The following is a 22,639-nucleotide window of genomic DNA, read 5'->3' as shown; positions in this document are numbered from 1 at the left end:
AAATGTAGGAACATTATTTTGTGGTTTAATCTTACCTTATCTAATGTTAGAAGATGAACATTTATCAAGCACATTTCCAGCGTGGCTTTGCTCCTACAGGTTCGGCAGAGACCCGAGCCGCTACGTGCTGCGCCTGGGCGACTACCACACCGAGGAGCAGGACGACTTTGAGCGCAGCTTGTCCCCCGAACGCATCGTCATCCACAGGAAGTACCAGAGTCAGGGCTGGGAGTACGACATCGCCTTGCTGCGGCTCAAAGGCACCGAGGGCAACTGTGTGGCGTTCAACCCTCACACTGGAGCCGTGTGTCTGCCAGAGGCAGGAAACCGGTGGGAGAAGAGACCTGCTGCCTGTGTGATCACTGGCTGGGGCGTCACAGGTAAACTGTCTGCTCAGAGTCCTGTCATCAGGTTTTCATCCCAGCATCACGGAAATGGTATCTTAAAGGGCCAGTGTCCCGCGTTTGCAGGGACTTATTAACAGAAATGGAAAATAATATTCATAGCTATGTTTTCATTAGACTATCATCACCTGAACTGTTTCAATGTCACTTTGCTGTGAGTTCAAACTGTGTCCAGTAGTGATGGGTGTGTGTGATGGGGATGAGCTGGATGCCTGCATGTATATGCTTTAGTAGCTCACCTCTACCTGCAGCACAGGTCCAGTTTTACAGGGCAACACACAGGTGAGTGTACCATGAATACTGGTTGCTATGGCACCGTGCTATACAACACCACTGTTTACACTTTCTATGATGCCCAAAATGATTTATCATGAATACTTGTGTTTAATCTGTTTATTTGTAATTATACTTATAAAAGCACTCATAAATGTTTATAATGCTTTATAACAATAATTGTAACACATTCTAAAGCATTGTATAATTCTGTATTATTACAATTATTATTATTTTTACTTAATATTTAAATCTATAATGAAACATGGTCAAGTATTATAATTCGTAATATTGCTGGTCACTGATGTTTGTTTTTGCAATGATACTACTGTATGATAATTCCTTCGGTTTATCCCAATATCATTCAATATTATAAAGTAATCACTATTATTATTGTTGTTATTTTTATTGTTATTATATTTTTGTAATTATTTAGGTTTGTGTTTAAGTGTATAATGAAATAAGATCAAGTATCATAATTCTTTATAATTACTGGTCACTAATGCAGTGATCTAGTAATTCCTGGATTTGTAATACATTAGAATCTTGTAATAAGCCATTATGATCACTGTTATAATGTATTATACTTTACTCTAAGTGGTCATTGTTTGCTTTAAGTAGTGAAATAAATATCGTTGAATCTATACATTAAATATATTTTTAAGTTTGTGATGCTCTACAACAGTGGAAAATATAAAACATTATGATCCTTGCAAAATTAAATAGTGAGTTTTGAAGTATTTTGATACTTCAAAGTCATAGAAAATGCTTTAAAATGTGTTGTGATTATTGCTGTAACATGTTATGGGAACATTTTCCAAACGTTTGCTTGATTGATCTCATGTCTGTCAGATGTCTTCTCCCTGAGTCTGTCATATGACTGTCCTCTCGTGTTGTCCCGTCTCCTCCTGCTCCCAGACTCGGACTACTCCAGGACCCTGCTCCAGGCCTGGGTCCCCCTGCTTCCAGCCTGGAGGTGTAAGAAGCGATACGGCGATCGCTTCACCAGACGCATGCTGTGTGCCGGTAGCCTGTCGGACCGCCACCGTGTGGACAGTTGCCAGGGCGACAGTGGGGGTCCGCTGGTTTGCCAGGGGGAGGGGGGCCGCTGGGTGCTGACGGGAGTCATCTCCTGGGGTCATGGCTGTGGAAACCCATCATTCCCTGGGGTGTACACGCGTGTCAGCAGGTTCCTGCGGTGGATCGACAAAGTCATCAACAAACCCTTCAACACCTGAGCATCAAAGAACAACACATCCAAAATGCACCAACGCAACCAAAACCCCAGATACCCGGACCAGAGCAACCATCATCACTCAGAACACCATGACCAACAAAGACCCTCATGCTGCGTTCACACCAAACACAAAGCCAATTTGAACAAAGTCACTGCAATGACATGAATGAGGCCAATACATGAACTTCACCTTACTTGTGTGTTAGACATTCACGTGACTGACGTTGCTGGATGATACATGGAGGAAACAAATGTTGTCTCCTGTGTCTGTGGTCCCCCAGAGGTCTAGATAGTAGCTCACATTAGTCCAGAGACCAGACCAGACTATGTGGAGTAACCAGAGACTGTTTGTGAACCCACAGAGGTCTAGATACTAGCTCACATTAGTCCAGAGACCAGCCCAGACTATGTGGAGAAACCAGAGACTGTCTGTGGTCCCCCAGAGGTCTACCATAGTAGCTCACATTAGTCCAGAGACAAGACCAGACTATGTGGAGACACCAGAGACTGTCTGTGGTCCCCAAGAGGTCTAGATAGTAGCTCACATTGGTCCAGAGACCAGACCAGACTATGTGGAGAAACCAGAGACTGTCTGTGGTCCCCCAGAGGTCTACCATAGTAGCTCACATTAGTCCAGAGACCAGACCAGACTATGTGGAGACACCAGAGACTGTCTGTGGTCCCCCAGAGGTCTACCATAGTAGCTCACATTAGTCCAGAGACCAGACCAGACTATGTGGAGAAACCAGAGACAGTGTCTGTGGTCCAAACAACAAGGTCTCTGCTGTATTTATGTCTAGATTACCTTATTTGGTGTGTTGATGCAGCAGCAACAATGTTAGCATAGCATAGCACCCATCAATCCAGAAGCATGTCTTCATACTTTCTACTGATCACCATCATTATTATTATTTCAGTATCTTTCCATCTGGTTATTGATATTAAATCACAGATAAATAGTTTATTCTGGTTCATCCAGCTGTAGTAAACCAGCTGATGTGTCTTGCTAGATCCAGTGAATCCAGCTTAGTGAAATCCACAGAGCACCTCTGGATGATGTCATGAACTCAGACAGGACTGTGTTTGGTTTCCTGGTGGATCTGGGACTTCAACATCTACAAAGCAGCAACAGTGGTGATTTCAGCCATGATGGATGAAACCTTGTTAGTATTTACATGGAGGTAAGCCCCGCCTCCTCTACAGTGCATCGACCACAGTCAAAACACTCTCAGTCGTGTGAATATCATGAGTCCTTTGCTTCATTTGCTTCGTGTTTAGTGTGAACACAGTATAGGAACAGGTAACATCACTCGATGTCTTTGAAGTATCATATATTCATGTATTGACCTACAAAAGAACAACAAAACGTTCCCCTACAACCAAAAGAAGGACACTTGTTTACTGCATGGCTGCGTGACAGTGTATGTCACAGAAATGCTACGCTGCCAAAGGCTGTTTGTATAATGCACAAGCTAAAGTAACTGTACACAACTACACATGTTCACTATGCGTTCTAGTAAATGACAGCAAAACCGCATCATCAATTACGTTTGGAGGGAAACGTTTTTTACGTTTGAGGTATCACAAATAGACTTTCACCCAAAGTTCAAGGTTCATTATTTATCATTGTACAACAGCGTTGCACAAGGACATTCAATTTGTACTCCATTATTGCTACAAAAAAAAAACCTATATTATATGAATATTATATGAATGTATGAGGCTGCTCTGAAGTCTGGTGGTACATCAGCTGAAACTTCTTGTCTTGTAATATCCTTTGGACTCATGTCTGGTGTGAAACCAAAACAAACTTGGTTTAAGCTTTTTACAAAGTACTTTTGTTGACTGAAGCTTAAAGTCATTGGGGATGCAGTTTTGAAACATTGATATAAACTTATGTAGAAATGTTGACATGTCACGTATTTTTGGTTCATAAACCAAGATTCAACGCATCAAAAAACCAGAAACATTTTATTCTGGGTGGGAAAAACAACAGTTAGTGTAATTCTCACACCGTGTGACCTGCATGCTTTTAGTGGCAAAGCAATCACAGTGATGTGCAGCTTCGCCCACGTTGGCTTCTGTTGTGCAAAGAGCTCCGGCTCATCCTCCAGTTCTGAAAAGTGAAACCAAAGCTGAAGCTGCCATCAGGGGGCGACTCCTCTGGTTGTAAAAGAAGTCTGATTGTATAGAAGTCTATGAGAAAATCAGTTTATGGTCTCAATCTCTGGTTTCACATCTTCTTCAATACAGCATGATGTTCATAAATTAAATGATCTTTTTCCACGTTAAACAATCCTGCTGTAAAGTAGCATATTCTGTCAGTGTGACATCATCCCCATGTAGGTGACACTAGTGTTGTGTCATCGTGTGAGGACAATGAGCACGCGTCCTCACACCATGGGAGAAGGTTGCTTCATTTAACGGATTTGACATTTGACCAACTGCAATATGGCCGGACAGTACAGGCCCTAATGGGCCCAGAAGTCTGGACCTGAAGTGGACCAATTGACATGCGTAAATCCATTTATTGATGGGTAATACTCCAGATGGAGAAAAGAACCTGATATAGGATCGACGGACAGAGACACACAGGACCTGTGAAGAGCTCTGCTGGATTCTCATGGACCAGATAATAGTGCTACAGAAGAGCTGAAGCACGTTGCACTACAATGGCATGCCTCAGATCACATGAAACCTCATGCAGGCTGCAGCCAGTGAAAGAACTGAGCAATGATATGATCCACACACACACACACACATTTATTTAGTTTGATTGACATTCCAAGTGTGCCTTTCTGAAGCAAAACCACAGGTCCAACCACCACTTATTATTATTATTATTATTATTATTATTATTATTATTATTATTATTATTATTATTATAACCATTCATTGCATCAACATGAAGAATCTCAGCCTGCTCCTAAAAACCATGTCCCCTCACAACAAAACTACACAGTGAATCAAGTTATTATTTTAACTTTATTTTATTTGTATCTATATCGCCGTATCACAGAGTGGTTTCAAACGAGTCCAGGCAGGGAGGAGGTCTGGTGGGTGGAAGGGTCCAAAAACAGGACTTTCACCAGGAGACTGATGTTGTTTCAATGTCATAATCATTTTAATCCAAGCCATGATGCTTTTTACAAAAAAAGTAACCAAGTCATTTTGTTGTCTAAACCTAAATATGTTGTTTTGTAGCCTGTTTGTTTGTTTGTTTTGTCTGTTGACGGCACATTTGAAACAGTTCAGAGTGTAGTTTAGTTGTATTAGAGCATGATTTGAGACAGAGATGATGACTCTGAGGAGTCATGACTGTCCTCCAGTAGAACTTGTCGTGAGTCTATTAGAAGCAGCAACAGCAGGCTCACTGTTCGGTCATGTGTGACTGTGTCTGATATGAGTGTGTGTTTATTATCACCTGATATGATCAGAGCCTTCTGTGGAGGGGAATATCGATTTAAAACCTCCATCATCTCAGCTGATGTTGTGTTTACATTTGGAATAATCAAAAATGAACATGGATTTATATTTTGGAAATAACCCACACAACGTCTGTCATGTCTATAAGGTGTACTTTTTTTCTGTGTTCTGTTTTGCAAATTTCTATCTTTCATGTTTTTAATGTATGTGACTTTGTTGAGGTGTGTTTATTTAAGTAGTGTTCACATTACCAAATGACAGGATGAGGACATCAGCATTCTACCACACGTAGTAAAGTAGCTGGCTAGTCTTTGTTCATTTTGTAGACACCATTCAATACACCTCTGAAAACAAATGATTCATTCCTCCTCACAAACTCCCTGCATGATCCATACTCCACCAAGTGTTTCATCTATTCTACTGTGTTGTCCTCAACATGAAGTTTCTACTGATGACAGTCCCCTCCTGCAGACGCTCACAGAGACAGTCAGAGTGAAGGATTGCTGCCCTGCTGGCTGCAAGGCTTTTCATGTGAAACAGCGTTACGTTTACAGACAATTCTGCTGCAAAAATCTGTAACTGTGTAAAAACATTTGCCTTCTGCAGAGCCAGAAATAAAGAAGTGGAGTTAAAACACAGAACAAGTTGCAGGTCAGACACAAAGCAATCTTTTCCCACTCAAACAATTACTAAACCAGGACCATCGTTGTAAAACACAAAACATCACTTAATTCTATAGACAACTATAGACAATAATGAAAATGTGATTAAAAAGCTGCTTTTGCTTTATTTGGGTTCAAAATTAAATTAATTTGGTGAGCAGTGCAATAAAGATGTTTTCCAGTTTACAAATCCTGCCAAAAAGATCTGTCCATTTGGTTCATTATTCCATGATGATAAATCTTTATTAGTCCCACCGAGGGAACATTTAAAACAGTACAGCAGCGAAGAGGATGGTGTTACAACAGGAGGCCAAACAGAAGCAATAGAAGCAGAACAGAATATGAACGGTGAATTCACATTGTGTTGCAACAATCAAAGAGATAAATGTGAAAAAAATTCAGAATTCCTTAATTTCCAGGTTTTATTCAAATAAAAAGCGCACTGTTGTGGAAGTGCGGTAAACAACGACACCAGGAGACGAAGGCAGGTTGAGTTGGTTTACTTTGCACCAAAAAGACGGCTACAAACAATACACATCCAGCCAGGGGCCATGTGTGCCGGCAACTGACTCCCTACTTCCTCCACCCGCCCTCTCTCTTAAAGGCGCAGGTGACCGGGTGAATGTCTCCCTGTAATGCCCCCTAACTCCCTTCTAACACAAAAAAACAAAAACATCCACAGTAAATACTAAATCTCTTACATTCTCACAACACGATGAGCCGAATGTAAAACCCTTCTTTTTTAACTTTTTATTTATAGACATTATTTTACCATAATAGGTAAAGCCAACTAACGACAGGAACCAACCGCTGTTCACAGCGCCCGGTTCCAGGCCCAGCCCAAGCCCTAAGCAGATTTTGATTTGGGGCCCCCCTCCCACCACCGTGGAGTCACCTGTGCTTGATGATTATTATTACTATATGTGTACTACAATATAATGTTAGGTTATAAATTGTATTAATACAGTGACGGATTATGAACTACTGTCACCCTGGGCACAGATGCATGAAGACCCCATGACATTCTGAATTCGGTAGATTTGATTTCCTGTATTCTGGTGCATTTTGGGGATGGCCAGCTGGAGAATGGCAATACCTACATTTGTTCAGATTCATAGCTTGAAAATCTCCACACACGATTAGGGGCCCCCTGGTGGCCACCAATGCAGCCGCTTAGTTTGCTTATGCTTTGGGCCGGCCCTGCGTGTGGGTCTCTAGATTTAGTGCTTTCAATAAATGTCTCCGCAGTTTGTCTCGGCAATTGCAACAAAACTGTATTTGAATACCTTTAAATGGAAAATTAACAATCAAATACTCTTAATTTGACATAGTTACTGTGAGTAAAGCTCATAAATACATTCAGCAGGTTTCAAAGCAGGAGAATTCTTCCTCCTCTTCTTCATCGCCTTTCACACTCATACATGTTCACTTCACAGGAACAGCACGCTCCAAGATCCTTCACAGAGAAAACTTAGTAACATGTCTTAACCAACGGTCCATTATATTTGGTCATTCATCATGCAGAAAACTATGATGGCTCTGTTCTTTGTTGCCTTTGAATAAAAAGTTGTTTTTCTGGATTCTAAAATAAACATTCAGCATTCACTGGAATGATTCATGACAGAATGTCCTGCTGTATTTCTATTTCTTACCTGTTTTTTTGTCTGCCTTGCCAAACACAGAGTAACAATGTCCCCATCACTAATATGCATGAAGCGCATCAAACTGGAATTTTCCTAATTAATAGATAAAAAAGAAATACATTATATTTATTGAGATTTTCACGTTTTCTCCCACAATAAAGGATTCAATACAGTTAATACATTAAATACAGATGGTATCAAACATTTGTTGCTCCCCCTCCACAATGTCCAAGTGGACTAAATTAAAATGAGAAATGGAAGAAAAACAAACAAACATTTTACAAAACGAAGTATATTAAAAAATAATGGAAAAGCTGAGTGACTTAATAACCCTGACTGATGATTATCATCAGCACCAAGGACGAAATTTTGATTTCGACACAAGTATTTTTAATAAAACTCTAACTCTTTCAGTTCACTCTGTTTTCTAGTAGGCTAGTTCTTCTAGTTTTCTATTGCTATGTTTAAGTTTACTGTTCCCTTTTGTGGTTTGACTGGTTGTAAATCATGTAGCAAAACATTATCACCCAATTCTAATCCAATAGTTATAATAACAACAATAATAATAATACATTTTATTGATCAGATTATTGAGAGCTTTGTAGATGATGAGGAGGATCTTGAAGTGGATATGCTGCTTTATTGGGAGCCAGTGAAGGTGTTGCAGGGTGGGTGTAACGCATTTCTTTGAGTAACTTACACTTTGACTTCTAAAGAAGTCTCTTATGTCCACTTTTCTTTTTTTAGACATCCTGGCTGCGTCTAATTACCAAACACACATACGCACGCGCGCGCACGCGCGCACATACGCACATGGACACCGATTCAAACGTTAATGTAAATGAAACCTCTGATATACAATCCTTCTAGCTGACGTGAACCAGGCAGAACAAACTCCCAACGCATAGTAGCGGACTCCTGTAGGACTCCTGATCGCAGACTAGCAGACCGGTGTGCAAGCAAGATGGAGTGACAGCGGGCACAGCCAATCACACAAGCAACGGCAGAGCCAATCGAGAAGCTTGTGGGCGGTCTAGCCTCAAATGCTTGGGGAACAGGCTTCAGCTTGAGCGGCCGTTTTCCGCTTGGTCCTAGTGCTTGACACGTCTCTGTTTACTAAAGCGTAACATTGTTTTTGGACGGTAAAAAGTGCAGGGGACCAAAACGGCCTTTTGAAAAAGTGCAGGGGACATGTCCCCTGTGTCCCCCCCCTATATTACGTCCGTGATCAGCACAGTTTGATTTATGACAGGAACTGTTGTTGATCGATGAGATCACTAAATACCTGGACCTGGAATCATTGTACAGTAAACGTGGAGAAAACATGACTTTTTATTTTGCACCTATGCTCAGCTGGATTTTATATCAGCTCCTCACTTCCTCTCATATTTGTTTATTTGGTATTATTTCAGGATAAATATGTATGGTAGTCAACAAAGAGAGACAAATTAATTTTTGATCCCATTAGAAACATGAATTACACATTCTGTGTGCAACAGACTTTAAGAATGATCTTTTCAATTGGAAACATCATCTGTGTAATTCATGGTACGATTCAAACAGGATCAAAACATTTCTCCCCATTGACTACTGTACATATTTTTTTCTGAAATAAGGTCTCATGGGGGGGGGGGGGGGGGGGGGGGGGGCAGGAAGGGGCGGGACTCAGCCTCTCTGCGGCCGAACATCACAAGAAACACATTTGCCTCAAGATGCCTACAACTCACCAATCTGTGTCAAATCTCCACGGTGATGTCTGTGGTCCGCTCTTGGGATTCACCCCAGCGGTCAGGGATGGGCGGTGTAGCAGGATCCCCTTGTGGGACTCTGCGTCGGCTTGGACAGGCCCACGCTGAACGTGGCTCTCAGCTTTCCAGCAGGTTTCTGGGTCCCTGATGAGTCAGAGAACAGCATCACAGTGGAGGAAGAGCTGCACTCGGTACTCACCAGGACTGAAAACAAAGACAGCCAACGTTTCTTTTTAATTGAATGATGGATTGTTGTTGTTGTATCTGTTTTCGTTAATTATGACTTTGTATTCTCTCGTGAGTCTGACATTAATATCTCAGTGTCCCAGTGAAGCAGAAGTTAGAGCATCTTTAATGTCTGTATTATGACATATTTCACAGTCAAATGGAATATTTGAGTGGTTTACATTTGATTGGACTACTGAAAGTGGGCGGGTTTAGAATGTAGGACGATACGGAGCTACAGAGGACTGTGGTTCCACACAGTTGTTGCATAAACTATTTAATAGGTGAACAATAAGACCAGGGACGTGATCTGTAAGGGTTAAAAATACATTTTTACTTCATCTTGATTCTGACAAGTTCAAAGTTCAACCACATCTCAGATAACTATGGTCCATACTCAACATGTCTATAGCAGGCGGCAACCTCCCGTTCTGAAAAGTGAAGCCAAACTGAAGTACCTTAAACACGCATTCTCTCTGGTGGCCATCAGGGGGCGACTCCTCTGGTTACATTACATTGAAGTCTATGACAAAATGAGCCTACTTCTCTCTTGATGTATTACCTCAGTAATGATGCTGACGTGTAACATAACAGCGTTGACGGTAGTGTGACGTATTAAATAAGTGTCTAGCTGTAGCACACCAAAACAACATGCTGTGCATATTTACAGACTCTTCAACTGCAAGCGAAGTTGCTGTGCATCATATACACGGTGATGTATACAACAGCGGCCTTGTGCGAACAACGTTCTCAGCTTGTCTTCGTCTTCAAAAATGTCACCTTCTGTTCTGGGTTCCCGGCTCGCCTCGTAGCGGTGCAGAAAAAAGGAGTGTTACTCCCGCTACGAAAAAGCATAAAAGCGGCTTTTGTTAACAGCTTCACAACAGAATCCAGATGGATCCAGATCCAGTAAGGTTGCTGCTCTGCTGCCGTCGCTCCTCCACAGTCTAAATATGGTCACTTCCTTCACTGGTTGCAAAACGTCCAAGATGGTGAGAGCCACAATGCCAAACTTGAGGCTTCGAAAATGTAGTCCACAAACCAGTGGGTGAAGACTACATCCGCTTCTTCTATACAGTGTGTGTGGTCTATCAGGGTACTGTCATACAGACTTCCTCTAGTAAGCAACACAGACAGAAGCTCTTGAGCTCAGGTTGGGGATTATTTATGGGGCATGTCGAGGCAAGCCAGGTTTATTTATACATTACATTTCAGCATCAAGGCAATTCAAAGCACTTTACATAAAACATCAAAGTGTAATTAAAGCACATTATAAAAAGACAATTTAATACAATCAAAAGCATTCATTTAAGAGCCAAGTAAACAGGAAATAACAACAAGCTAAAATAAGACAAGAATAAGAGTTAAAGTGCTGTGTAAGAAATGATTCAATATAAGGCAGCAGCAACAGAAAATTAAATGAAGACTTTTCTATATAAATAAAAATCGGAAATGAAAAAAAATCCAAGTCCAATATGTGGTCTGAGGTGCTCTCGTGACAGCATGCTCAGCTCGGTGTACTACAAGTGAAAGCCATCTGAACAACTGCCAGCCGGAAGCTGTGATCAGCTGATGGAGGAGGAGCAGCAGGAGAGGTGAGCCATCTTCCCCCGGCAGACCGATCCACTCCGAGAGAGCCAGCCTGGACGAGAGGGATACGGGACATCATCTGGGGATCCCGGTGTCATTTGGAGATAGAGCCGTTGAAAAGACGCCAGGACAGCCGGTGTCCGTGTGGAAGAGGACACCTGAAGGACTCAGCGGGATCTCCGCACGCAGCCGACGGAGGAATACACCAGCGTTAAACGGCGGAGAGGAGCTTCTTATACTAACACAAAGAAGGGAAACATTAAGCTCGGAGCGGGGGGTTAATATCTGGAAAAACGTATGTAAGCTTGGCAAATGCAAAAGTTCAATGCGAAGTAAATAAGCATGTAGTCCGCACAGCACGAAAGACGTAGAGCGTCACCAGTAAATGTAAACAAACAGCTATTTAAGCTAGCTGAAGTTAGCCGACCGGGATTAGCTTTCTAATGCTAATACGCGTAGCCTAGCTAATGTAAGGTAGTTGTACCGAAGTAGAACGAAGGTAACCCGACCTGAACAAACCTGTCGTCGGCTTCAAAACCAAATTAAACCTCAATAAAGTCGTCTGCGTCGGATGACAGCTGCCTGTGTGATCTCAGAATGCGTTTATCGGCATAATTAGCCTCTCGGCTAACGTCGGCTAAGTGTTCTTTGCATTAGCAGCCCATCATAATAACATTAAACCAGCGCACTGGATGTAGAACAAAGAGCAGATTTTGGCAGCGTGTGTTTTCGACGTCGCCTCGCCGAAAAGTGTTTTGCTGTGAAATACACACTTTAATGGTCGGTGGGAGTGTTTACGCTGCGTTAGATAAGCTAGATGTAGTCCAGTCGGCTGGCTGGAGAGCAACGCCGGAAAACAACTTGATGACTTCTTAAAATATTTAATCACATCGCCATCCATCGTCGGCGGCTCTATTCCGTCTGTTCGTCGTGTCTTCGTGCCGTCAGTGGGTTAGTGGTCTCGGCTGTTATACGGGATCTGTTCGTGGCCGGTGAGTTGGGCTCGTCTGTTCTCAGCGGCAGCAGACGGTACTAGTCCGGTTAGAGAGACGGGGCCTTCTGTTCAGAGTAACAGGCTGTAAGAGCCACAAGTCAGCCGGGCAGCATGGACACAGCCGTTCAGTCCATGTAAACCACCGGTAGTTTGGTTTGAATATACAATAAACAAGCCCCAAACCCAGGATAAGTCACGTAAATATAATTTTCACTCGCAGTTTGACGGTGTGTGTGTTTCCTGCAGACTGTTTAAAGGAGACCACCGCGTTGTCAGTTCGTATTATGTAGCGGTGTTGGAGGGCCCAGCAGTAAGCCTCTCAGCTGTGTTTTGGTTGCTAGTGGCCTCCCCTCCCCCAGCCTTGAGACTCCCGATTCTCCCCGACTGTTTGGACACCGTCCGCCGGCTCTCCTCGGTTTCCAGATCGAAGAAAGGCCGTGTGCTCGCGTCGCAGTCCCCCGGACTCCGAGGCGGTTTAAAACGTGGATGTGATGGAACTGATGTTCGCCGAGTGGGAGGACGGGGAGAGGTTCTCCTTTGAAGACTCGGACCGCTTCGAGGAAGACTCTCTATGCTCCTTCATCTCCGAGGCCGAGAGCCTCTGTCAGAACTGGAGGGGATGGAGGAAACAGTCCGCCGGACCCAACTCCCCTACTGTCAAGATTAAAGGTTGGAGGACACACACACACACACACCCCTACTTGTTTTTAAATATCTATATTTACATTATCAGTGTGACAGACTTGGCGAAAGTTAATTACAACAATGTTAAAGTGCATTAGTAGTGTGACCTGTTGCTGGCACACCTATGGTATCTTATTATAACATAGCTATTTTATATTGTTCTAATTTACAGATTGATTGGAGTGATACAATAGAGAAATGTGCTGGTGATTATTGCATGTAGGTATGGGAGAGAAAATGCTATAAAAGTGTAAAACACTGAATTTAGAAAAAATAAAACAGAATTTAGGGAAAAAAAATGGATTTCATAGAGTCCTAGGTTTCCCTGCATAAATAAAGGATACATACATCTAAGAAACATTTAATCAGGCTCTATTTTTCACTTCTCTACCATGATAGTGGTAGTGAGTGCTTTTTCAAGTCACTCATTGTGACATTTATGATAATCCCGATAATGAAAATTCACCACAATCAATTTATCGTGTGTGTTATTTTTTTAAATCACAATCCACAATAAAATCCTTCATTGTCCCATCTCTAAAAGCTCAGTAATGGGGAAAATGTCTCTGTGCATATGCCTCAGTGCAGGACTGATGCATTAACCACTGAACTATTTACACAGTGGCGGTTTTCACAACAAACTGCTACTCCAGTCTCACTCTCAAAGCCTTTTGGAAGAGCACTGCTGTGTATCTGAATGGTTCTCTGGCTCAGTGTTATGAAAGTGTCCTGGGAATGTGGAAACCAGTGGCTCCAGGTAGATGTGTTTCCTGACCAGATGCTGCTCTCTGAGCTTATTCTCCAGATTCCTCCTCCATGTTCATGTTTATCAGCAGCAGGCAGAAAGCCATGTGCTACAGCAACTAAGATGCCAGCTGCTTTTACGTTGGTTGTTTACGCAGTCGGAGATGTGCTTGCTGCTAACTACGCCTTCCCGTGATGGCTGCCTTGTTTGTCCCGTGTCTGTTTGGAGCATTGGCTGTGCACGTCCTCCAGAGTTAATGCTATAGAGTGGCGAAGTCCCACCTTTCTATTTCCGGTACAGGGGACCTCAAAATGAATTTCTGATGCATGTATTCCTATGACGAGATCGAAATTATTTTTTGGTCCCGTTTGAATTGTGCCATGAATTTCACATATGTTGTTTGTAGTTTTTGCAACAACATATCAAGCTCTGTTAGAACATAGGCCCTTCTGCTGAACTTCAGGCTTCAAAACCGTAGTCCACAAACCAATGGGTTTCTCTGGTGGAAAAACTCACAGTCTATACAATAGAACACCAATGATAATTAAAACTGCGAGCAGTGACGAACGGGCCCTCGCATGGCACGTAACTTGTAACGTAACTTAGTGCTACGGCCGCCTGACATGTCGGACCGCCTGGCCTGGCCACCGCCACGGCGCGGGTCGTCCCCGGCAACCGCCACGGCGCGCGTCGTCCCCAGCCATTGCCACGCAGCCGGTTGTCAGATTAGACAATGTATAAAGTCATTAGCAGGTGTGGAAAGATTTCTGACGGTTGATCTGGTGGAAAGCAGACTGGAACTGCATTAAACAGAGACAGAAGCTCCTTCCATTCCCCGTCTGTTTACAGTTAACTTCCATTTTTGAGCCTTAATATCTGTGAAACTAATCATCTGAGAGAAACCATATTTTGTAGAATGTTTAAGCTAACACCAGAGATAGAGGCAGAAGTGATAGAAGTATTTTATCTGCAAAAATGGGAGCTCAGCCACTCTTCAAATGTACTACTTTATTTCAACAAGCTTCATTTTAAGTACCTACCATACTAGGTTATCATTGAGCTACACCCCTGATATTTCATGTCTGGGGGCTATTAGTAACAGATATACACTGTAGAAATTTTGAAGGCCACAGGTGAGATAGTTTTCCAGATATTGCTGTTTAAAAATGGCTTTTCAGAGTATAATGCCAAAAACCATCTAAACTACCCTTCATTCAATGATGTTTCATGAGAAAAATGTTGACAGTAGAGACCTAATATTTTGGATTTGTGCTATTAACAAGTGTGTCTTTGTACTTGAATTTTTTCAGGACATTCTGAGATGGTCAGGTGGGAGGCATTTGATGAAATGACACGGAATGACCCATATGTAAACATATCCTGCAAGTTTCGTGATGATTGGGTTAGAGATTATGGAGTTATGTGTATTGATTTCTAGAGCCCTGCCCCTCCGATGTTCATTGGCTTATAACTTTTAAACGCAACAATATTTTTCAAAGCCTTTGATAGCACTTGATCAGCTTGGTCTAATGATGATCCACAGCAATTTTGGTGAGAATCGGATCTACGGTTTAGGAAAAATGAGCAAAAACGTGTTTTTCACAAAATTCAAAATGGCGGAAAATTTCGGTAGGCGGACTTTGGTGCCATAATGTAATTTTTTGTAGAGCTCACGGATCTGCATGTCTGTGCAAAATTTCAAGTCAATTGGAGTTACGGTGTGAGCTGGCCATCCTTATTTGCGTTAGGTGGCGCTAGCGAGCCAATTTTTTGTGGCCAACTATGAAACCTTTAAAATATCAAAGTTTTCACCGTGTTCTATTAGCATGCCAATTTTTTTCAACTTGTGAATATGTTTAGGCCCCCAAAAAGGCCTCTGGAAAATAAAATAATAAAAAACAATACAGTTTCAATAGGGCTTTGCTGCCCGACGTTGTCGGCGCTCAGGCCCTAAATATGTTTCCCAAAGCTTAGCAGAGGTTGTGTTCAGTCATAGTGAAAAGTAGACCCCTTCAGTGACGTTATGTGACATTTTTTTCTGTTCATAAATGGTACAATGGGAACATTGTCACAAGAAACGATGCTGAAAATGATGTGTTTGTGAATTTCATGAAGGGAGGAAGGGGCAACACATTCTCAGGGCCTCCAGAAAACAGGAGAGATCAATGCTGGGGGCCAGAACAAACATTTCACGTAGCCTCACTTAAGGGCTTAGGCCCCCTGCATATTTACCGTTTTTGGCCAAATTTCCACTTTCAGCTGCCTACAGAAGGAAAAACAAACATTCTTCAGGTATTCTCATACCAGAATCTGAAAGTGTGTATGCCAGTTGATAAATATCTGCAATATCACTTTGCTTGAGAGTAGGGCTGAACGATTTATCGTTTTCTGACCGAAATTGCGATTTCAGACAACGCTATCATGTGATCGCCAAAGCTGCGGTTTTTGCAGCGCTCCTGACTCACCCAGGATCTGTTGTCAACTATTTTACACATGCCGTCTCCCGACCATCCTGCCAAGCTCACCAATCAGACTACTCGTGAACAGGTCACGCTAACCAATCAGTATTAACCTGCTCCGTATTTGTAATTAGTCAGAAATTACTTCAACTGGACCAGAAGCGGAGTTAGGGGATTTAATCGCCAAGAAAAACAGCACGTCCGTCATTGGGAGTATTTCGGGTTTGAGGCTGCAGACGTGCACCAGAAACAGGTACTGTGCAAAACCTGTCGCGCTAAAGTTATAACATCCAGCGGAAACACAACCAATATATACTGGTGATATAATCTCCCGCGAGAGGGTGCATTTCACGGCAGGGGCGCTGATTACGGCACAACACCGGCACTTGAAAAATCACCACAGACATTTGCATGACGCGTGCATGGCGAAAAAGTCCGGTAAAAAGTCCGGTGACTATGATGATCAGGCCCACTGTAGCAAACAGACTACAATTACAGCATCTTTTGCCAGTGTAACTCCGTACGATAAGAGCAGCGGAAGACACCGGAAAGACGGATTTAAAAACCTCCTCCGCACGCTGGACAGATATACGATTCCCTCCCGCTCCGACCTCTAACAGGTTGCCGTCCCACAGCTATACGCGGAGTGTAAAGAAAAAGTGGTAAGCCATAAATGAATGACCCACCTATTTTAATGTCTGACATTTTTTAGAAGGGTCATTTTATTTCAATAACAGTTTTTGTATTTGATTTACAATTGAATTATTACAGTTAAGGATTTTTGCACATTTTAAGACAGTCAAAGATGGCTCTTTTAGTTCATTTGTAATAACTGCCATTGGTCAAGGACTTTAAAGAATGAACATGCATGTTTCTTGTTAATAAATTCATTTTGAAGCAATTTTTAACTTTAGTCCTTGCATTAGAGTAATAGCATTCAATGTTTTAATGTTACTGTACATTGTGAATATTGCACTGAAGCTTGATTTGAAGGAAATCGTTAATTAAATCGAAATCGCAATATCTGTCAGAAAAATCGCAATTAGATCTTTTCCCAAAATCGTTCAGCCCTACTTGAGAGTTCTGTTTCAGATTTATAAGCCCCTGAATATGAAAAAAAAAAAATTCTTGTACATAAAAATATATTTAAATTTGAAGTCATGGGCATTCGTTAAAATACTTTGATGAGTAGATGTATCTTATATGAGATGATATTAAGAAAAAAATGTGAAGATTCTAAACCCCTGGCCACATGGTAACATCATGGGAAAACGGCCCATTTTAGAGCCCTCGCATAATTCATCACCTAACTGTTATCCTGGCAAAATATACATGTGAATAGATAACAAGCCTGTTATTTCCGTGTTATGAAGAAAACAGTTGTTCCATATTTTCAGGATGACTCCTATAGTTTCACCTTTTTTTTTTGCTTGTTTTTGCCAAAAAGCCATTATAGGTTACCATAGAGTGATATATAAGCATCCCAGAGGCTAACTAAAAATATCGATACCATTTAGTAAATATCTGCAATATTAGTTTCCGAGATCAATCAATTATGAAATTATAAGTTCCTGAAGTTGGGTAAAAATGCATTTTTTGCACATGGCTTTTTTGGGGTCAAATTTCAAAGGTCTGTATTTCTGAAACTATGCAGAATTGAAAGTTAATATTTTGCATGGTGTGTACAAACATAGATCTGCATTTAGGTTTTTTCCAGCAAAATCTAAGGCTGTGACCTGGGGACCCCGAGGTGAGTTGGCGTAGAATGACCCTTATGGTTATTAACTCCATCATTGATGTATCATTGTGTGTGATAAACAGGAGTAAACTGACATGAAATCAGCTGCGGAGACCAGATTTCAGGAGGATTTCATCAGTCCAGTCAATCTTGTTAATGCTACTGCGTTTTGCTTCAAAGAGTGTCTTCCACGATGTTCTATAAACATTTTTTTTAAACATTCCTTTCTGAAACTGAAACACCCATTGCTCTGAAATGATCCTGTCTGAATTCTGCAGAACTTGAGTCTGTTGGAAAATCAATGGCGTACGCCATGGTACGCCCAGCGTTGCATGCGCTCCTCCTCACTGCACGCTGTGACACCCATAAAATTGAGAATAAACCTCCAGGCGTAGAGTCACACCACTTGGCCCAGGCAGCCAATCGAATGGAGCAAGAGGGGTACTATTAATCACTTCTTTCCTGTTTTGATGGCAGTAGATGTGGCAGCAGCAGTAGACGATAAAAGGTAGATAGATACTAGTGGTTTTTAATGAGGATGAACCTTTTACGAACGAAGTATCAAGAGCTCCAGTATTCGGTGTGTAAGAGCAGGGAGAAACCTAAAACATGCAGGACAGTGGCCCTCCAGGACCGGAGTTGGTAACCCCTGATCTAGACCTCTGGGGGACCACAGAGGCTTTAGTGACCCAGCGTCATGTAAATTTCCTACTCAAGCTGAAATATTTCAAATTACGTGTCACTCGCCTCCTTCTGCCGGGGCGATCAGCAGATCATCATTCATTTATTTAAACTTGCAGACTACAATAAATATTAATCAAGACTTATTCACCAACTTTGTAGAGCGAGTCCAATACTTGACCTCTAGTTTTTTGCATCAGCTGAGTAATGCACCATATGTGCACGTCAGCATGCTAATGAAGATAATTGGGCAGGGACTGACAACGAGTGATCCAGCGAGGAGAGACACGACTCCTCAGCTCGTCAGCAGCTACAAAGGAACAGCTGTCATGGCGTCCCTCTGTGCTTGCAGCTACCCAGCTTCCCAGTTCCCCCTCTGTCTTCAGGTCTTGGACAGTCAGACTGTCCCACTTCCAGTGACAGACTTTAGAGCAGGGTGTAGCAACCTTTTTGACCTTTTTGACATTATTGTTGATCAGTTTGCCATATCAACATCGAGGTTACAACCATGGACTGTAGTGCTGTCTGAATGTTTAGTTATAATGATTACACCCTACATAGTAGACTCAAAGCATCCCACAATTCGTCTTGAAAAGTAGCATACAACCAACTGTCACTAACCAAGCATCGTATCCCATCATGCATTGCTTTGAAGGAAAATGACAGACGTTAGAGAGCAGAGAGAATAGAGTTATTGAGACAAAGTCATGAAACTGATATATTTAATGTGAGGAGAGCATCAGAAGAAAATTCATCACAAAATACTTTGAATTGATTTATTAATTTGGTAAATTACACCAGCGTATCCGACTCCCTTTCTTCTTACCTTTCATAATAAAAGACAGACATAGATGCAGCATCACTGCTTACCAGTGGAACTTAAATTACAACAAATTATCTTATAGTAGGTATATTATCAACAAAAATGTCTGGTGCACCGGCCACCGTTGATCTTACATGTCTTAATTGCAGTGACTAAATTAACGACGGACAGAAAATGACCCAAGCAAACGTGTCCTAACGTGTGTTTATCCTTTTACTGATGACCTCAATATACACTCACCGGACACTTTATTAGGTACACCTGTCCAACTGCTCGTTAACGCAAATTTCTAATCAGCCAATCACATGGCAGCAACTCAATGCATTTAAGCATGTAGACATGGTCAAGACGATCTACTGCAGTTCAAACCGAGCATCAGAATGGGGAAGAAAGGTGATTTAAGTGACTTTGAACGTGGCATGGTTGTTGGTGCCAGACGGGCTGGTCTGAGTATTTCAGAAACTGCTGATCTACTGGGATTTTCACGCACAACCATCTCTAGGGTTTACAGAGAATGGTCCGAAAAAGAGAAAATATCCAGTGAGCGGCAGTTCTGTGGGCGCAAATGCCTTGTTGATGCCAGAGGTCAGAGGAGAATGGCCAGACTGGTTCGAGCTGATAGAAAGACAACAGTAACTCAAATAACCACTTGTTACAACCGAGGTATGCAGAAGAGCATCTCTGAACGCACAACACGTCGAACCTTGAGGCGGATGGGCTACAGCAGCAGAAGACCACACCGGGTGTCGCTCCTGTCAGCTAAGAACAGGAAACTGAGGCTACAATTCACACAGGCTCACCAAAATTGTACAATAGAAGATTGGAAAAACGTTGCCTGGTCTGATGAGTCTCGATTTCTGCTGCGACATTCGGATGGTAGGGTCAGAATTTGGCGTCAACAACATGAAAGCATTAGGGCTGTAACGATGCACCAAACTCACGATTCGGTTTGTATCACGATTTTTGACCCACGGTTCGATACAAACCGATGTGGCTGGGATTCCAAGGTAACGTTTAGCCAACTTGGCTAAATGAGGAAACTGGTTCTGATTGTCCTTCCACCACACAAGTGGATTTGACTCCACTGAGAGGCTCTGCACGGCTCTGTAATGCTGCACCTCCTCATCCACCACTTGAGACAAAGGCTTTGATGATGTCTGTTCCACTGGAAATAAGTCTCCAAAAAGTTCAGCCATTGGTGCTCTTTTGGCTGGAGGAGGACAGTCACTGCTGCTGGAGGCCATCTCTGATTGTTCCTCTGTCTCCTCCCTGAAAGTCTGGGCCTAACAAAGACAAAACCCATAACAACATAATGTTAGATAAAATTAAGGTTCAAAAATATGAAATCCAGTAGAGCTAAAGTTAAGCCTTTATGATCTAAAATGCAGTAATTAAATGGGCCTAACTGATTTATACAGAACTTTATTGAAATTAATATTATATTATAATAATTAATATTAAAACAGTCAAATACCTGAACAGTCTGTGAACAGTCTTCCATAGTACTACATAACATAACAATGCATAACAGCTTCATGGATTTATTACGGACATGACGACTGCACTGCTCGATCGTTTCTTTATGCATACAAAATCAAAACTACGAGAAAAACGTTTTTGTTTCTGCGGTGACTGGGAGGGACAACAGGCGCTCGGCTATCTACTGCTAATGTCTACAGGGTGATTTGAGGTGAGTAACTCCATGCAAAAACACACATATTTATGTCGTTTTGCCACACTATTTGAGGGTTAGGGTTAGGGTCCGCAATATCAGGGTTACCGGCATTAGCCATCTTCTTGTAGCCAACTTCGTCACCCAGCCTAGCAGCTGCTTGCAAAAAGTTTAGCGTCTCATGATTGGAGGGTGGTCACATGACACGCCGCTTGGTAGCACTGATAGCTGGAAGTTGTGTCGTGATTCTGCCTTCTCACACCGCGAGACAGGTTCGTGGATCATAGTGTTGCGATTTCATTTTCGATATGTGTGTCGTTACAGCCCTAGAAAGCATGGATCCATCCTGCCTTGTATCAACGGTTCAGGCTGCTGGTGGTGGTGTAATGGTGTGGGGGATATTTTCTTGGCACACTTTGGGCCCATTAGTACCAATTGAGCATCGTGTCAACGCCACAGCCTACCTGAGTATTGTTGCTGACCATGTCCATCCCCTTATGACCACAGTGTACCCATCTTCTGATGGCTACTTCCAGCAGGATAACGCGCCATGTCATAAAGCGCCAATCATCTCAGACTGGTTTCTTGAACATGACAATGAGTTCACTGTACTCAAATGGCCTCCACAGTCACCAGATCTCAATCCAATAGAGCACCTTTGGGATGTGGCGGAACGGGAGATTCGTATCATGAATGTGCAGCCGACAAATCTGCAGCAACTGCGTGATGCTATCATGTCAATATGGACCAAACTCTCTGAGGAATGTTTCCAGTACCTTGTTGAATCTATGCCACGAAGGATTAAGGCAGTTCTGAAGGCAAAAAGGGGTCCAACCCGGTACTAGCAAGGTGTACCTAAGAAAGTGGCCAGTGATTGTATAGTCGTCTATAGAACTCCCTGCACAGTGAGGAGGGAGTAGTGAATGACTGAGTGATATTGGACAAAACCTATATTTGGACTGTGTACCCCAACAACAACCTTAGGGCACATTCACACTAGTGCCAGTTTCCCCGTACCACGACGAAGCATGATTGTGCCCATCCCCATCACCCTCCCCCCGCCAGCCTGCACTTGCATTGCTCCAGGTCCAAACGGGGCAAAGAAACAAGAAGACTGTGTACATTAAACTAAGCTCAGCGTTGCATATCACTTGCCCCAGGGGAGGGGCCAATCCATATTTATGAGCCCTGCAAATTCACTACTTGTAGTCAGTCCCAGTCCTGCGATGAAAGGAAGGAAAAAAGGCAACTTTCAAAAGGTTTTTGAATTGATACAGGATGAATTACTGTGCATAACATGCTACTATAGTTGTAGGTGAAGCCTCAGTCTGACACTCTTAACAATCTTCCTTGTGTCCACATCCAAATAATCCAAAGTTAAGTTGTCACAAGATGAAATCCAAATAAATCCAAATCGCGTCTGATACACATTATGAGAGGTCAAATAACTATATGGCTCCAGTCCTCGCTTGTCCTGACTGAGTTGCAATCTGTATAAAACAAAAATACATCCGTCCACTATACCACAAATAAACTATAAAGGATCATTTTCGCTGTCTGCAAATATTGAAATTACCCAAACATGTACTTATTGCCTCGCTAAACAAAACATATAAAACTGTAAATAAGGTAAAT

At 42.3% G+C, this 22,639-nt stretch overlaps 2 protein-coding genes across 10 annotated transcripts in view; both read left to right on the top strand.

The window, feature by feature from the left end:
* LOC311021191 (neurotrypsin) overlaps positions 1–5,474 on the top strand; it is a 30,201-nt gene extending 24,727 nt beyond the window's left edge. For 2 of the 6 annotated variants that reach the window (XM_084021617.1, XM_084021618.1), the window contains 2 exons: positions 100–380; positions 1,596–5,474. In XM_084021617.1, coding sequence (XP_083877743.1) covers positions 100–380; positions 1,596–1,915 — 601 coding nt within the window. In that variant the 3' untranslated portion in view covers positions 1,916–5,474. The remainder of the gene's footprint in view (positions 1–99; positions 381–1,595) is intronic. The other 4 variants (XR_014597985.1, XR_014597986.1, XR_014597987.1 and 1 more) reach the window with 4 other exon arrangements.
* A 5,735-nt stretch (positions 5,475–11,209) lies between these two features.
* The window catches only part of zswim8 (zinc finger, SWIM-type containing 8), a 71,713-nt gene continuing 60,283 nt past the window's right edge, over positions 11,210–22,639 (top strand). For all 4 annotated transcript variants that reach the window (XM_084021591.1, XM_084021589.1, XM_084021590.1 and 1 more), the window contains exon 1: positions 11,210–12,871. In XM_084021591.1, coding sequence (XP_083877717.1) covers positions 12,694–12,871 — 178 coding nt within the window. In that variant the 5' untranslated portion in view covers positions 11,210–12,693. The remainder of the gene's footprint in view (positions 12,872–22,639) is intronic.

This window comes from Eutrigla gurnardus, assembly GCF_963514095.1.
Source record: "Eutrigla gurnardus genome assembly, chromosome: 11".
Classification (NCBI taxonomy): domain Eukaryota; kingdom Metazoa; phylum Chordata; class Actinopteri; order Perciformes; family Triglidae; genus Eutrigla; species Eutrigla gurnardus.
Note: the sequence above shows the minus strand (reverse complement) of the source record. Positions and strands in the feature narration are given on the sequence as shown.